This window comes from Alternaria arborescens, assembly GCF_004154835.1.
Source record: "Alternaria arborescens strain FERA 675 chromosome Unknown contig_7, whole genome shotgun sequence".
NCBI classification, from domain to species: domain Eukaryota; kingdom Fungi; phylum Ascomycota; class Dothideomycetes; order Pleosporales; family Pleosporaceae; genus Alternaria; species Alternaria arborescens.
This window is the reverse complement of record NW_021167862.1, coordinates 517,446-534,186: the sequence shown is the minus strand read 5'-3', so window position 1 is coordinate 534,186 and position 16,741 is coordinate 517,446. Positions and strand designations below refer to the sequence as shown.

Here is a 16,741-nt window from a genome sequence, read left to right as displayed (position 1 = left end):
CTTCGATATGCATGTATCACTTTGGTTAGATCAGGACTGATAAAGACACAGGATCTCAGAAGCCATCTATCTGCATAAACTCCTGCGCAAGCCTCTCCCAATCTGAAGTCGGAAATGCGACTGCATCGCACGTATCATCCGATACTCAACATCTACACCGTCTATTCGAGTCGCTATCCTTCGACTTTTCAATATCACATTTCAACGCTCTTCAGCGCGCTATAGGCTACAAAGATACCATCGAAGACGCTATCTGCTTGTTTGTAGATCTATGTGTCGACCAATGCACACCCAGAAGGGTGTCATATGGATCGCGATGGTTTCTAACACGGATGGCATACTTCGAGGCCGACGATAGGCGCTCCACAACAAGTCAGGGCAGTTGGACCTTCCTATCACAACTCCTGACTGTCTCTCTAGTGATTTAGAACATACAATATTAGAGTAAGCATCTATGCTTAGAGGGGAGTATGCGTCTACAGTGGTACGCCACAGTTTTGCAGCTCTTGTTTAAATGCTTGCTGAGCACTCTGGACCTTGAATACTTGTCATTCTCCAAGCTTACTGAAAAACGTATAAGTCATTACAAAAATATCGAATGTACATTTGCCCTCCAAGTCGTTCAGAGTCGTGAGACAAGATTATGAAACCCTAGATAACCTATGATAATCACGTGGTACGTTTTGTCGACGCTAACCTGGAACACTTCGTATGCCGAGGCGATTGTGTCGCGCCGATTGCCAACATTGGAGCACACCGTCTTTTGACTTCACTTTTTCAACTCACGACCTCGCACAATAGACAATGCGATGGCCTTGGTCACGCAACGACGATGACCAACAGAAAAGCGGACTGCCTCAATGGGCCCCTCCAGCGAAGTTGGACAATTGGTCAAGCACGCTGTATGAGCCACGGACTTTGATTCCGGCTGTCGCTCTTACAGTCTCAACAGTTGCTGGTGTCCGGCTCTACAAGACTTATTTGCGTCGCATACCAACCGTCAACCATATCAAACCACGCTACTACCGTCGGAAGGGTATATTTGGCCAGGTCACAAGTGTAGGAGATGCAGACAATTTCAGGCTGTTCCACACGCCAGGTGGGAGAATAGCTGGGTGGGGTATCCTGCCCTGGAAGAAAGTACCAACGAAAAGAGAAGACTTGGTCAGGCAAACAGTAAGTACTCTAGAATAAGAAGACACTAGGCGTTGTGGTGGAAATATTGCACCCAATTAATGGCTGACTTTATGCCCAGCTTCACATCCGGATTGCTGGAGTCGACGCACCAGAACTTGCACACTGGGGTCGAGAAGCTCAGCCGTTCGCGAAGGAGGCCCATGAATGGCTCATCAATTTGATCCACACCCGCCGAGTACGCGCATACATATACAGACGCGACCAGTACGATCGTATAGTAGCCCAAGTCTTTGTACGCAGATGGTTCTTCAAGAAAGATGTGGGGCTGGAGATGTTGAAGGCTGGTCTGGCTACAGTATACGAGGCCAAAACAGGTGCCGAATTTGGTACTGCTGAAGAAAAATATCGCGCTGCGGAGAAGAAGGCTCGTGAGAGCCAAGTTGGGATGTGGGCGAAGCCGAGCTTTACACAAAGGTTGGTAGGCACAAGCAGTAAGACACTGGAGAGCCCACGCGAATACAAAAATCGACATAACGCAGCGGATAAGGCAAAGAAGGCTGGATGAAGAAGTTCGGCGAGGGGAGCTGCCAGACCGCTGCTCATGTGCAGAAGCAGACAAGTGCTGCGATCGAGGCAGGAAAGCGCCAGCCTTGTTCATCGTGCCGGTCCAAGCTATGAAGAGTCACCAACGGTCCGAAGACCCCACAAAGCGAATTAGCGTATTGGCATTTATGATTATTGGCATCTTCGGGGTACTTGAATATAGTGACTGCAAAGCAAGCATCCTCCCGTATACAGGTCGTCGACTGGCTCTTCGACCGAATGTGTATATGTGAGAGTCGCGATTCATGTTGCGAGTCCTCAAAGGGATTTATGACTACTAAAAAGGTGCACATGGTACTGAAAGTAGTAATGCCCTGGTACCCGCAGCGCACAGATGCAATAGTTAGCTCCCGTGTGACTGTACCCATTGAGAAAGCTCTGCGCGACCATGTCAAAATTTCTTCTCATTTGTGTCAGATGCTGGGGATCTGAGTTTCGGCGCCGTAATCGGTCCTCCGCATCGATGTTCTCCACGACGAGCTGGAAACAACTGTGAATGTTGCAACTGCATCGGACCTACCCATGACTAGATCGCACGTCTTGCGTGAGTCAAATCTTGAGAAATGCATTGTATAAGAGCGAAAGTAAATGCAAATGACTGGATACTACCCTTCATCCATCGCGTCTTCAAGGATCGCCGACGGTCTTATCTGTGCGTTATCGGAGATAGCTTGATTGGCCCGTCGCGCATCATTGGAATTTTTTGGCTGCCGCATCACAGCTTCCCCACAGATTATACATAAACCCTGAGGGAGTCATTCGTGCTCTGCTCAACTGGGTCGAGCTATAGCCCTTCAATTGCACCTGTCGGCCACCGAGCGACCTTCTTCCCGCGCGTTCGACGCCTCATCCTCCATCTCCATCTTTTGTCGCGCTCGACGCTCTCCAATTGCTTGACTGCCTGCAAATGGCTCTCTGCGGGCGTCTAGCACGTCGCGTACCTTCCCTTACAGGTCATACTCGCTCTATTGCATCTTCCACATACTCTCGAAGTTTCACAACCCGAAGTGCTCGGCCGTTGACTTCGCTCCGCTCCAGCACTGAGTCACCTGCCGCTCTCCGACAGCTGCGGGCATTCACAAAGGTCGCGTCCGCATTTAACAAGACACAGACCGCACCCAATGCAGAGGCATACTTGAAGAGCGGCGTCATTTCAGGCGCGCAGGACCTTGTTGATGTCAAGAAAGTCCTAGTCATTGGTAGTGGTGGTCTCAGCATTGGTCAAGCCGGAGAGTTTGACTACTCAGGTAAGCACTCGTGCCCACGTAAATTTGTGCCATACTCACCATTCATCAGGTTCACAAGCACTCAAGGCCCTCAAGGAAGCTGGCGTCAAGTCCGTCCTTCTCAACCCCAATATTGCTACCATCCAAACGTCCCACGTGCTCGCCGACGAGATTTACTACCTGCCTGTAACACCCGAATACGCCGAATATGTCATTCAGAAGGAGAAGCCTGATGGCATTTTCCTCAGCTTCGGTGGACAGACTGCGCTGAACTTGGGTGTACAAATGGATGCCAAGGGCATTTTCGAGAAGTATGGTGTCAAGGTGCTCGGAACTAGCGTTCAGACTCTGAAGACCAGTGAGGACCGTGATCTCTTCGCGCGCGCTCTTGATGAGATCAACATTCCCATCGCCAAGTCAATTGCTGTTTCCACTGTCGACGAAGCACTCGACGCGGCCGAGAAGGTCGGATACCCTATCATCGTTCGCGCCGCGTATGCGCTCGGTGGTCTCGGTTCAGGTTTCGCAAACAACCCGGAGGAGCTGAAGAATCTGTCAGCCCGTTCGCTCACACTGTCACCTCAAATCTTGGTTGAGAAGTCTCTCAAGGGCTGGAAGGAGGCCGAGTATGAGGTCGTCCGTGACGCCAGCGACAACTGCATCACAGTCTGCAACATGGAGAACTTCGATCCTCTTGGTGTACACACTGGTGACAGTATCGTTGTCTCGCCAAGTCAGACATTCAGCGACGAGGAATACCACATGCTCCGATCTGCGTCCATCAAGATCGTCCGTCATTTGGGAGTCGTTGGCGAGTGCAATGTGCAATACTGCCTACAGCCTGATGGCCTCGACTACAGGGTCATCGAAGTCAACGCCCGTCTCTCTCGTTCATCTGCATTGGCATCCAAGGCAACTGGATACCCTCTGGCGTACACTGCAGCAAAGATCGGTCTCGGACACACCCTCCCCGAGCTGCCCAACGCCGTCACTAAGACCACCACTGCAAACTTTGAACCCTCTTTGGATTATGTCGTCACCAAGATGCCTCGATGGGATCTTAGCAAGTTCCAGAACGTCAAGCGCGACATCGGCAGTTCCATGAAGTCAGTCGGTGAGGTTATGGCCATCGGTCGCACGTTCGAGGAGTCATTCCAGAAGGCTTGCCGTCAAGTCGACCCCAAGTACCTTGGGTTCCAGGGCGAGAAGTACGGAGAGAACCTTGACGAGGAACTCAAGAACCCCACCGATCGCCGATGGCTTGCCGTTGGTCAGGCGCTGTTCCACGAAGGCTACACTGTCGACAGGGTTCATGATTTGACCAAGATTGACAAGTGGTTCTTGCACAAGCTTCAGAACATCGTCGACCTCACACATGAGCTTGAGGAGATAGGCAGCTTGTTCGGACTCAAGAAGGAGATTATCCTCAAGGCCAAGAAGCTCGGTTTCTCTGACAAGCAGATCGCTAAGGCTGTCAACAGCACTGAAGACGAGGTCCGCGCACGCAGGAAGAGCTTTGGTATTAAGCCATGGGTCAAGAAGATCGATACTCTGGCTGCTGAGTTCCCTGCGGACACTAACTATCTTTACGTGAGTATATTCTTCTTTACGGTGGTTCTGCAAGGCCTGAGAGCTCTCGCGGAATCGAGGTTTAAAATCCCGAGACCTGCGACAACCTCCAGGGCCTTTCATTGCCATTGTGGTAATCTCTTTTCGCTCCCTTGTAGTCGCTAACATATAGTCTTAGACAACCTACAACGCCTCGTCTCACGACGTCACCTTCGACGACCATGGCGTTCTTGTCCTTGGAAGCGGTGTTTACAGGATCGGAAGCTCAGTCGAATTCGATTGGTGTGCTGTCAACGCTACCCGCTCCCTCAACGCCCTCGGAAAGAAGACTGTCATGATCAACTACAACCCTGAGACATACTCTGTAAGTAGCATCAATGCCTCCACTGAATCTTGACTAACATGTGTTCAGACCGACTTCGACGTTGCCGACAAGCTGTACTTCGAGGAGCTTAGCTACGAGCGTGTCATGGATATCTACGAGTTGGAGACTGCTAGCGGAGTTGTTGTTTCTGTCGGTGGTCAACTTCCTCAGAACATTGCTCTTAAGCTTCAAGAGTCTGGAAAGGCCAAGGTCCTTGGAACTGATCCTCACGACATTGACAAGGCCGAAGATCGCCACAAGTTCTCTTCTATCTTGGATTCAATCGGTGTTGACCAGCCCGCCTGGAAGGAGCTTACCTCATACGAGGATGCGAAGAAGTTCGCAAACTCTGTTGGCTACCCAGTTCTTGTTCGCCCATCGTATGTCCTGTCAGGTGCTGCCATGACTGTCATCCGCGGTGAGGATGAGCTGAAGGAGAAGCTTCTTGCTGCTTCCAACGTCTCGCCCGACCACCCAGTCGTCATCACTCAGTTCATCGACGGCGCCCAAGAGATCGACTGCGACGCTGTTGCTTCCAACGGAAACGTTCTTGTCCACGCTGTCAGTGAGCACGTCGAGAACGCCGGTGTTCACTCCGGAGACGCGACCTTGGTGCTTCCCCCTGTCAACCTCGACAAGCGCATCCAAGAGCGTGTCAAGGAGATCGCGGACAAGGTCGCCAAGGCTTGGAACATCACTGGTCCCTTCAACATGCAGATCATCAAGGAGGAGGTTGAGGGCTCTGAGCCCAACCTCAAGGTCATTGAGTGCAACCTACGTGCCTCTCGATCCTTCCCCTTCGTCAGCAAGGTCCTTGGTACCAACTTCATAGAAGTTGCCACTAAGGCCCTCGTTGGTCGCGACGTGCCTGAACCAACTGACCTTATGAGCGTCGAGAGGAACTACCTCGCCACCAAGGTTCCCCAATTCTCCTGGACCAGGCTGGCGGGTGCTGACCCCTACCTTGGCGTTGAGATGTCATCCACTGGTGAAATGGCCTGCTTCGGTAAGGACCTCATTGAGGCCTACTGGGCTTCCGCGCAGTCACAGATGAACTTCCGCCTTCCCCAGCCTGGTGAGGGTCTTCTTTTCGGTGGTGATGTCACACCTGGTTCGCTCCACTCCAACTCTCTGATTCAGATCGCCAAGTACGTACACGCACTGGGCTACAGATTCCTTGCTGCCAACAAGGACGTAAAGGAACTTCTGGAGAAGAACACCGAAGGTATTAGTGTTGAGGTCATTGAGTTCCCTAAGGATGACAAGAGGAAACTCCGTGAGGTGTTCGAGAAGAACGACATCCGTGGCTGCTTCAACTTGGCCAAGTACAGGGCGAGCGGTCTGTTCGACGAGGACTACGTAATGAGGAGGAACGCAGTCGACTTTGGTGTACCGCTATTCATGGAACCCAAGGTGAGTCGACGAAACCCGTCGTCAATGATTTGAAAAGCTAACGTCAACGTAGACTGCCGTTCTGTTCGCCCAATGTATGAGCGAGAAGCTGCCCAAGAAGGAAGGTATCCCCAGTGAAGTCAGGTCATGGAGCGACTTCGTTGGCGGTCGGCCATTGTAGACGAGTGTAATCTATTGGATAGGGTTCGGTATCTTGCCGAGAAAAGAAGTATTCATTACAGGAGATATACCCAAATGTAGGGTCAGGTCGGGTCAAGATCTAGGAAAGGAAGGATCAGGATGAAGATTATGTTCTCATGTGTATAGCGTTTCCAGCTCATGACCAACTGTATCGGTAGGTCGGCGGAGTAGGGTCACTTCCTTTTACTTTCAGTTTGCTTGAAAAGTTTACCGCTCATGTGGCTAGGTACTCAAGTATACGTATAGTTCTACTCTATTCCGCTGGCGCTTGCAAATGTTGTGTCTTATTATGTGTTGTGAAAGTATCGCGCCGTTGGATAGTCCTTCGCGCTCTTATCAAAGCTCGTTCTCATCTCGCAGACGATTGATACTCTACTGGGAACCTTTCTCCGGCATCGTCTTCCAGAGTGTGGATGGAGTACTCGACCTCAGATCAACAATGATACCATACTACAAGAATAAACGGATTGATTGAGTCTATATATGCGTCTGTACCTAGCAGACCAACATGACTGCTACATTGCATGTGCGTTCAATAGCACCAACTAACCTATCACTTTCCAAGGCGTCGTAGCCACGACCCCTAAATATAGTAAAGTTCAGACCGAGCAGCGCCAAACCAACGCCATGCCGGGTGATATCAATATGCAATGAGATATAACGCCCCAATACTTGCAAATTTGTGTTCGCCAAAAACTATGCATATCATCGTGACCGTTGTCATCGTAAGTTGTTTAGACGCGAATACCCGCTCCAGAACCCCATCGTAGCTTCCGCAGACCTAGGCCAGTGCCTTTGATGCCTGCAGCTGCTTCTTTACCACAGCGTCCGGCCTCGGAACCTGCTGCACCGATCTGACCCATAGCCTCAGCATGGCCTGCCTCCTTGCCCACGACATAACCAGCCGAGAAGCCGATGGCACTGACAAGGACCACGACGCCGGCGCTAACTACCCAAGTAAGCAGGGTCGGACTGATCTCCTCGATCATCATCGGGCTTGTCTTGCGTGCTTTCTTGGCAATGCGGCGGTCTTTGCTACTGCTACGCACACCAGCTACCGGCGGACTCACTTTGCGCTTGGGCTTCTCTGAAGGACTGCTGCTAGTACTGCATGGAGACGATGCCGTCTCCTCGGATATGTTGCCCAGCGCTACAGATTCTGGGACCATGCGTAGGGAGCTCGGATCGACCCGAGTGGATGAGGGAGGGTTCGCGCGTGGTTGACCCGGCTTCGGAAGACCTCGCACAGCAGCGGCAGCGGAGAGCAAAGTAGACAGGCTAGCACGGAGGGCCTCATCATGATCGGGCTGATAATTGGGGGCGATGGCATTGTAAGGATGATGCTGTGGGTACGAGTGCTGTCGTTGTCCTGCTGGCCTCACGTTCCTGCGAGGCGTGTACAAAGTGCCAGACTGCGATCGGATGGCTTGTTGGTTGTTCGGGTGTGAAAAGGCGTTCGGTCGTGGCTGAAACTCTCGCCTCGAGGAACGAGGATAGTTGACGGCCGTCGCATTCTCATCGTCGTCGTCCTCCTCCCTCTCAGACATAGTCTCTGAAGATGCAACAGACTGTGGATGTCTCAGAGGTGATGGGCCGATGGCCTCGTTGGAAGATGTCATGACCCTATCCGACTCGCTTTCACTCTCTTCATACTCCTCCTGGCTACTATTGCCTCCTGCCGTGACCCTGTGCCCAGTTCCTATGGAGAACTGACCGCCACCTCGTGAGCGTCTGTTCTGCCGCCTGTGCGCGTTGGAGTCGTGCTGTACCGTGAGTCCTGTTGTGATGATCTCGTCGGTCGCAGACGATAGGGAGGTTGAAGAAGGCGCCGATGCAAGATCGATCCATGACTCTGTAAGCTACGTAAGCTCATACTCAATAGACAGATGCATGTGAGTAGAAAACGGGATGGATCATACCTTCTGAGCGCTGCCTCGAGGACGAAGCGATATGGCGCGACGGAGGCATGGCTTGGTCCTGATGGTGCGTATCTTCGGCTCCTATAGTTTGTCTGCCTGCTCGCGGTGGACGATGATCATGCATCGCACCCTGACCTCAGAAACTCGAGTCGTGACAAGAGCGCTGCAATCTTGGACCTTCGGCGATAGTCCTTATATCTTCGGACCCTAGGTTGACCGGACGTGGGGAGTATGCGCTCAAGTGGAGCCCAAGGGCCGTTCCGACTTCGGTTCTTTGTTTGGACTGGCGATGCTGGAGAATCCTGATGGAAGCAAGAAAGACCAGCGCAGCTCTGAAACAGCTTATCGGCGCCCAGAAACAGGAAGTGGAACTGAAAGCCGACCCGATCCTGTCGCTGGGTCGCTGCGAGTCGCAGTTGGAGATAAGACTAAGGCCGCGAGCGAGCTGACGCTATGTAGACTGGCTCCCCAACTTGCGCACGGCCAGGGTCTAGGCGTGATGACGTTTCTGGGGAAGGGAGAGAAGCGCAGATCGGGGTTGTCGCTCTGGGCGGGGTACGAAGGAACACGACCGAAAGCGAGAAATGGAGGAGGAAGACAGACAAGTTGGTGTAAGAAGGCTGTCTCGGGGTTGCAGATGAGGAAAGTAGACGAATGTTCGTTCCTGGCCCCGTGTCCCGTGTACTCACTGGCGTATGACCATTGGCGATAGGTGTGGGAAATGGACGAATCAGGCCTCGCTCACTCCCTTTCTGTCTGAGGCTGGCGAGTCTAGACGTGCTCACCTGCCCTTGTACAAGACATGCGCATGTATCTTCTGAGCTTATCTACCTTGTGGTCTGCCGTCTGCAAGACATGGTCGCGTACCATTGTCTATCCGTACGACGCAGGATCATACGAATGCTCGTTCAGATACAGTATTACTCCACTTACCTCGAGGCTTGTTTACAACACGCCATCTATCACGTCATTATCCAGCATGTCAAGCGAGTCGAGCTGCGCCACGTATGTTTTGTTCTTCTCGTTCTTGGTGGGGATGGAAAGGGAAAATGGGCCTTTTACAAGAGATACCGCATCCCCAGATACCTTACATCCTGGCTCACCACCATCGGCTTGATCTGCCTCTTCCTGATCATGCAGACTGCCACTAAAGTCTGTAGTATCTCACATGCTTAGTGTAGACAACTGGGGGGACCTTGCAACAATAGTAGTACTCCTACGAATAAAAATGCAAGCACATCGTCCGTCTCGATACCAGCTCACCGAAAGTCAATTTCGTATGGTACAGGCACAGAACACCGACTCCGATCCATGCAGAAATCATGTCACCTCACGTTGCGGTACATCCCCCTCTACTGCGTGCGGGTATTATAACAAAATCATAAGCCGAACCGCAAGCTTATAGGATATCCAAAATATGTCAGAAATACGTTCCAGTTCATCTAAACCATGCCTCCCCTTAGTTCATGAATGCCCTAGTTCTTCTTCTTCTCATCCTTCTTCTCGTCTTTCTTAGTCCTACTCTTGAAAAAGTCTGAAATACCGTCTTTGAATTTCTCCCAAGGTGTACGGTTCAGGTGGTTGCTGAGTTGGCGGTACTTGTACATCTCAGCCCAGCAGTCGCGACCCCACTCGCAGCCAGCCATGTTGACCAAAAAGTCACGATCTTGTTCTTGGTAGTGAATGTCGGGGTTGTCGCCGTTCTCGCCACATGCGCCTGGTGGGAAACTCATAATCTGGCGCTGCTGAATGAAGGCAACATGGGGCCTAATCCAGGGCTGGTTCTGGTACATGTATTCAAAAGCATCCTGCTCTTTGTGCTCCCACTCCATGTGCTTTTGTTCGTAGCCAACAGGATCCCACCAGATGTCAAGCAGTCTGTCGGTCCACACGCTTCGTTTGACCATGAAGGAGCCCAAGTTGAAACCACCACAGTCCTGAGGTAGCAACATGTTGACAGAGTCGACCTTGCCATCTCCCACGGGCGAGCGTGTTTCGGGGTCGAGGTATTCGTCGGTCAGAGGATGTGTGATGTTGAGGGGATTGTATACGTTGATGTCGCGATATGTCACGTCTTGTAGTTGTTTGAAGACGTGCTTTTGGAGAGAGTAGGTCGGCTCCATGATGAAGGTGTTTGTGTCAAGCCACCAGAACCTGACGCACGTTAGCTTTGCGGACATGACATGCACCGAACACTTACCATTCAGCATGTGGGTATTTCCGCATAGCGTTGCGAATGGTGTCAACCTTCTCCCAGCTTTCTCTCCATTCGTGCGCATAACGCTTCTTGGTGCTCATGTCGACAATTTCCAATTCGTAGCCCCAGTTCTTGGTGTACTTCTTCTTGTTCTTGACACTGTCACGTTCGATGGCCCACTCGCGGGGGCCCTTCCATTCCATAACACCTCCACCTTGGTTCGCTGCGAGTATGACGACATATTTGCTGCCGCCGCCGAACCATGCGGACCGTCTGTACATGCGACGTAAGGCTACAGTTGTCAATACCCGTTGCCATACGAGGAATCAGAGAGCATAACAACTTACGTGTGTTTGAATTGTAGAAAATGAAGAAGAATACAACGAACAAGACCAACGCGACTCGCTTCCGCAGACGCCATACTGTCCAGGCTATGGCATTCAGGAAGCGCATGACTTTGTTTTGGGGCCGTCCGCGACCTAGCTTCTCCTTGTCGCCGTGGTTGAAGGGCAGGCTTGTAGATATCCTGCGAAAGTGCTTGCCAAAGAAACCTTGGTTTCTCGGGGTGAAGGCGGGATATCCCTTGACCTCAGCACTCCGCGCTTGAGCGGATGCCCAGGTAACATTGTGTGAAGAAGAGCCATTCGCATATGGACGGGTGCGCCCGCCATTGTAGTCTGGAGCATTCAGGCCCGGACTCGACCACCCCCCAGGCTGTGGGGAAGGCGATCTTGACATTTCGAAGGCGCCCGGGGTGCCAGGAATCGAGGGTAAGGCTTCGCCCAGCGAGCGGCCGTGAAGACCGCTGGTTGTGCCTAGCCTGCTTCGCGACTCTGCACTATCCGGAAGATTGATATTATTCGGCGGCAGTTGCCGTGCAGCGGAGGAGCGCCTCCTGCGTTGGCCAGCGGAAGCGGAGAAGGAGGATTGGGAAGCCAGCGTGACTTTGTCGGCGTGCAAAGGGCCGCGTGGATTAAGAGGAAGGAGGCCGGCGTGTGGCTCGCGGCGATAAGACGGTCAGCTGCAGTTGCCGACGTGGTTCGACGGTAGCTCTGATATTACTGAGGACAGCTGGAACGGCAGGAGCAAGGCGGTTGCACTGGGGGCGCAAGGGAGCGTCGGGGAGGATGCCGTGGAACGTCGAAACCGCGTCTCTTCAATTGGCTATGGGCAAAACGAGAGTCTGGAAACGATATACTACTACAGCTCGTCAGGCTTCGTTGTCGGAAAGGAGCTGGCGATAAACCAATTTGGGTCTATGCCAAGAGACCCAAAAGGAGTGGAACTAGTGCTGGCTCACATCTCCACTATTCCACTATCGTATTGAATGCTCCATGTACGAGTTTGTGACGCTCAATGGGGGCTGGACGACAACGCATAGCGCTGATAGACAGCCGTGGCATCGTGTGGTGATATTGATACTTCGTATTCGGATGGCTGAACCGACATCGCTAGCAGGTATACGGATGACTTTGATAACGGCGGTCATGAGTTGTTGTTGTTATTGTACGCCTACCAGCTCCAGATGCAGCTTCTGGTGTTCCTCAGCTACCACAGGCAGATTGCAGTGTGGTTGCATGTCTATGGATGTCTTAATAGGATAGATGCGAACGCGTGGTCGCAGCTTCGGCGGACCAGACTGTGCACCCTTGAGCAATCAATGGCCGCCTGGCCATAGACATCGCAGAGAGACAAGCACGTCACTACATGCTATACTGTCTGAGTGTGCGCAACTCAGAGCCTTTGTGAGTGATTACAGGTCGGCTTCTACAAAGTGGTGGTACATGGAACTCAAAACACCAAACAGCTGTTTGACCAAACACCTTTGACTCAATCTCCGTGAGTTTGCCCTTGCCATTACTGACTCCCTTCTCATAGGATCAGGAAGGGCATTCCAACGACATTTATACAATCTTCCACCAAAGAGTAGACAGGGGAATTGTCGGCGCATACAGACCGCAAGCTAGCGCCATCTTGGCAGCGCCTTTCTCGTCCAATTATTGGTGGCCGCACTGATTGATTTGGCGCTTGAGTTACGTCGTCCTCTCCTCTGACTGGCTCACCTCAACATTCACTAGACACGACATCCAGCTATGCCTCTGGAGCGTCTCAGATCTTGCATAGGGTTGTACATTTCCAGCCCAGCGAATCCAGGGCGGTTACTGAGCCTCAAGCCTGGAATCATGGCGCTCGATATGAAGCAGATCCACCTGGTGGCTCCAATCACCTTCACTCGGGACCCGTTGACAAGGCCTGTTGCGACCAGCACGCTTTGACTCATCCGTTCGTGGCCGGCGGTTCTGGCAGATTAGAGGCTAGAGTAAAAAGTCTAGGTGAAGGAGCTATGCACTATGCGGTATGGCAGTGGTTTGCCTGGTAGGCGGCAGGGCCATCGACGGCCATGTAAAGATCTGGGGTCGTGTGTCCGACCAAGAGCCTCACCATTCTCCTTTTGATCCGCCTTTACCGTCCTCCGTACCTCTTTATCACTCTCTTTTTCCGTTCTTGTTGTTGCTTTATGCCGTTTTTCTCAATTTGTTTTTCTATGGTCACGTAATACATTTCGGGCCCCGCAACACATCTACACAATAGCACGAACAATAGCACCGCCACATAACTGTCTCAGTTTCAGCACTAGGCCCATATCGAGACAATTCATTATCGCGGCGATCTTCTTTGAAGACACAGCTGTGTCGTCCCCCCACCTGCTTCAATCTTGGTAGCCCACGGACGGAAGACACGGACGGACAGGGTCAACCATGAATTACACTAGGAGAGACATGTACGGCCAGCAGCCACCACTTACGTCGTTTTCGAGATCAACATTTAATACCGCATACCAAACGGATGGCGAAGCATACGCACACGACCCGCATACCGATTCAGACGAACAGATATCGGTACACTTCAATGACGGCTTTGAGGAAAGTCGGAACCTAGACAGATCAACCTTCGACACCGAGACCTACGTTGACTCACAGCGAGTAACTTCAAGACAGAACTCGCGATCCTTTGCAGGACGCGTCTCGAGGCAAAAAAGTCGGAGGCGAGAGCTTCTGGGAAGGCCGGCGAAACCTGGCATCACTGTTGATACGAGTTTCACAAGGCATAGAGGCACCGAACCTCATCAGGTGTTTCCACATGGAGCAGAGAGAGGCTCCGGGTCTGTTCGGAGGTCGCCGTGGTTCGGTTTAGGACGGTCTTCGACCAGGAACAAGGGCTTGGGTATCACCAAAGGTACACCTCAACCAGACACTACACATCGGAAGAAGCCTAGCATCGACCGGAGCGAAGCTGACACCGCTATTTCCATGACCCCAGGGAGCAAATCGTGGCAGGAGATTTCGCCTTGGGACCGACGCATACCAATTGGAATATCCGTCCCGACTGACAGCATCTCCGACTTTAGTACGCTTCAAGCCAGTCGGCATCGTGCTGGCAGTGACTCTACTCTTGTAACCCCAAGTATTATCATCACTCCTGCAGCAGTAAAGTCGGTTTGGTCTCCAGATACGCCCTTTACAGAATCCGATTACACACCCAGCATCTACTCTCGTTACCAATCGACCTTTGCGAACTCCAACGTTCCTCCAGTTCCGGCTTTACCTGCTGGTATGTCACAGGCACCAGGCGCCGATACTGCCAGAGATACACAAGGAGCGACTGGTCACGCCAGGAACGACACCCTAGATTCAGCAGGGACTGCCTTTGAGGAAGACGATGACTCTAAAAGGAAGGATCGTATCATGTCCACCAGTACTGTCTTCGAAGAGGATGAGACACCTCTAAGAGAGAGGACTGTGGAGAACTCTTTGGCTATCGATACTTCCATGGTGCCCACTCCACGGCGATCACAAGGATGGTGGAATGTCATTACCACCCCGTTCGTCATGACACCGAAATCGTCGACGTGGACCGAACCCGGGCGTGATGGCGATAGAACACCAGACGTGCCGATAGTACCTCTCCAATATGGTACACGCAAGAGAGAAGAGTCGATCCCTCTTTCCAAAGGACCAGATAACACAGCGGTTACAGTTTCCAGTGTTTCATCACAGAGAGATTCAGAAAAGGTGGTGTTCCACCCAACTCCAGAACCAGCATCTGACCCTCATCGCGGCATCACATCCCCTCTTTCTACCATGTCGGCTTCCCCAGTTGTGGGTACAGCGGCTATTGGAACCGTCTTGATGCCTCGTCAGGTCGAGGAGCCACGACAGATCAACGTCAACATTGAGTTGCAAGATAGGCGGCCAATTGCGGACAGCTACTCCGTTCGCGCTAATTATCCACCACCTTCACAGCATATGCACACGTCAGCGCCAGCACCGCAAGTTAAGAGCGGAGCTTCTCCACCAACAAATGCCAACACCTCGCAGCAGAGCTTGCCAGTATTTGCTCCGCCACCCAAATTCGCCCAAAAAAGCTCGCACTGGAGCTACGATAACGTCAGCCGTTCCAGCTCACAAGCTTCTTCTCCCAACCTCAAAGGGGGAAAGAAGCACCGCAAAGTCTGCGATATGATGAGTATTTGGCCGTTCGGAAAGAAAAGAAGCTCAAAACCCCAGGGTGCTGAGAAGGAGAAGAAAAAGAAAAGAGGTATCTGTTTCTGGAGTTGCTGTTGTTGTCTGATTTTTTTCATACTACTGGCAATCATCATCCCCGTAGTTGTAGTACTTACGAGGAGGGGAAACGACAACAATGACAACAAGCCAACGCCGACTCAACCCAGCGCAGACGTCGGTAGCCAGTGGCTCAACCTCACAGACTACCCTCCCATACCTACCGGTATCTTGACCATCGCTCAACCAGAGGCAGTAGAGGAAGAAAGTGGTTGTGTTGCACCAACTACGTTGTGGAGCTGTGCGCTGCCGAAAGAACTTCAGCAGTCCGTCGCGCCCAACAAACCCGACCAGCCGAACTTCAAAGTCGAAATCACGTTCGAAAATGGAAGTTCAGCTGAACTACCAAAGTCTCAACGCGTAAAGAGAGCCATGAATCCAGTCTCAGCCGGTGCCTTTGTTCGGTCATTGTTGCATGCACGTGCCGCAGCTTCGCCCTCTCCCGCGCCTCCATCAACTACCGATATGAGTTTCCTAGGACAAACTACAGACGGAAATTCCGCGCCCTTTGAGGGCGAAGATACTGGCTTGTTCATCAGCATACAGGATCCCACCGTTAGCGTGTCGCGAATGACGAAGCGTGCCGATGCGAACGATCCAACGAACATCACTGCAGTGATCCCACCACCGATGTTGGCTTCTGATGGAACTGCTGCGCCTGCAAACTTGTTGCCTTTTCCATCTGCGCAGCCACTACGATTATACAATCGCGGTAAAGATGATGAGCACTATGGCTTCTACAACTATTTCGACCGTTCAATCTTCTTGAAGCAAATCAACGGCACCAACCGTGGCGGCAACCCTGCAGATGTCGACGGAGGAAGTACAAAGGACGCTGCCAAACTGAGGTGTACATACTCACAGACACGTTTTCTGGTGCAGATCTGGACTCGCAGCAAAGAAAGCAAGACACTGTTGCAGCGTTCAACTTCGGACAACTCGAACGTATTCAAGCGGCCAGGCACCTTTCCGTACCCAGTTACCGTCACCATAGACCGTCACGGCGGCGATCCAGCGAAAAAGAACCTATATTGCTACGAGATGGAGGACGATGGGTCAATCAAAGACGAAGAATCGAAGAAGTCATTCCAGTTTGAAGACCGCGGGTTCGGAGGCAACCTTGTCAAAGGCACGCAGGGACAAGGAAGTGTCAGCGGACCCATCGACGGTGGGACTGGCGGCTGCCGGTGCCAATGGCAGAACTGGTTGAGTTGAGGCTCCACCCGTTTTGGATTCTAGCGACTATTTTTCCTTGTGTTGCATGAACATCTCCAGATTGCTGGAATTTCGCATAGCGTTTGGTCTTTTGCGCATGAATGATACAGCGCCCTCTCATGTCTATCACCTTTGTTGCATATAAGAAAAAGTGGCTTCCCTTCTCGGCGACATGATTGAGTTCACTGATAATACTCACCCACTGGATGGCACTCTTGTATAAATATATATATATATATACCTAGACTCGATAGTCCTAGCTAACACTTACTGATATCAATTACTCAGCACTGGCC

The 16,741-nt window shown here is 51.9% G+C and overlaps 5 protein-coding genes across 5 annotated transcripts; 3 read left to right on the top strand and 2 right to left on the bottom strand.

The window, feature by feature from the left end:
* Window positions 1–804: 804 nt before the first annotated feature.
* AA0111_g3933 (putative endonuclease) lies at window positions 805–1,702 on the top strand (the record flags this gene model as incomplete). Its single annotated transcript, XM_028649875.1, has 2 exons — window positions 805–1,176; window positions 1,256–1,702. 2 exons carry the CDS (start codon window positions 805–807, stop codon window positions 1,700–1,702), a joined length of 819 nt encoding a protein of 272 aa, XP_028508678.1.
* A 945-nt stretch (window positions 1,703–2,647) lies between these two features.
* On the top strand, window positions 2,648–6,472 carry AA0111_g3932 (Carbamoyl-phosphate synthase arginine-specific large chain; the record flags this gene model as incomplete). Its single annotated transcript, XM_028649874.1, has 5 exons — window positions 2,648–2,987; window positions 3,037–4,556; window positions 4,714–4,899; window positions 4,948–6,312; window positions 6,365–6,472. 5 exons carry the CDS (start codon window positions 2,648–2,650, stop codon window positions 6,470–6,472), a joined length of 3,519 nt encoding a protein of 1,172 aa, XP_028508679.1.
* Window positions 6,473–7,226: 754 nt separating this feature from the next.
* AA0111_g3931 (hypothetical protein) lies at window positions 7,227–8,460 on the bottom strand (the record flags this gene model as incomplete). The annotated part of the gene is made up of 2 exons (XM_028649873.1): window positions 7,227–8,344; window positions 8,412–8,460. The coding sequence occupies 2 exons, from the start codon at window positions 8,458–8,460 to the stop codon at window positions 7,227–7,229; spliced, it is 1,167 nt and encodes a 388-aa protein (XP_028508680.1).
* A 1,426-nt stretch (window positions 8,461–9,886) lies between these two features.
* Window positions 9,887–11,346, bottom strand: AA0111_g3930 (putative alpha-1,6-mannosyltransferase; the record flags this gene model as incomplete). The annotated part of the gene is made up of 3 exons (XM_028649872.1): window positions 9,887–10,565; window positions 10,612–10,900; window positions 10,956–11,346. The coding sequence occupies 3 exons, from the start codon at window positions 11,344–11,346 to the stop codon at window positions 9,887–9,889; spliced, it is 1,359 nt and encodes a 452-aa protein (XP_028508681.1).
* A 2,021-nt stretch (window positions 11,347–13,367) lies between these two features.
* Window positions 13,368–16,445, top strand: AA0111_g3929 (hypothetical protein; the record flags this gene model as incomplete). The annotated part of the gene is made up of 1 exon (XM_028649870.1): window positions 13,368–16,445. One exon carries the CDS (start codon window positions 13,368–13,370, stop codon window positions 16,443–16,445), a length of 3,078 nt encoding a protein of 1,025 aa, XP_028508675.1.
* Between the last annotated feature and the right edge of the window lie 296 nt (window positions 16,446–16,741).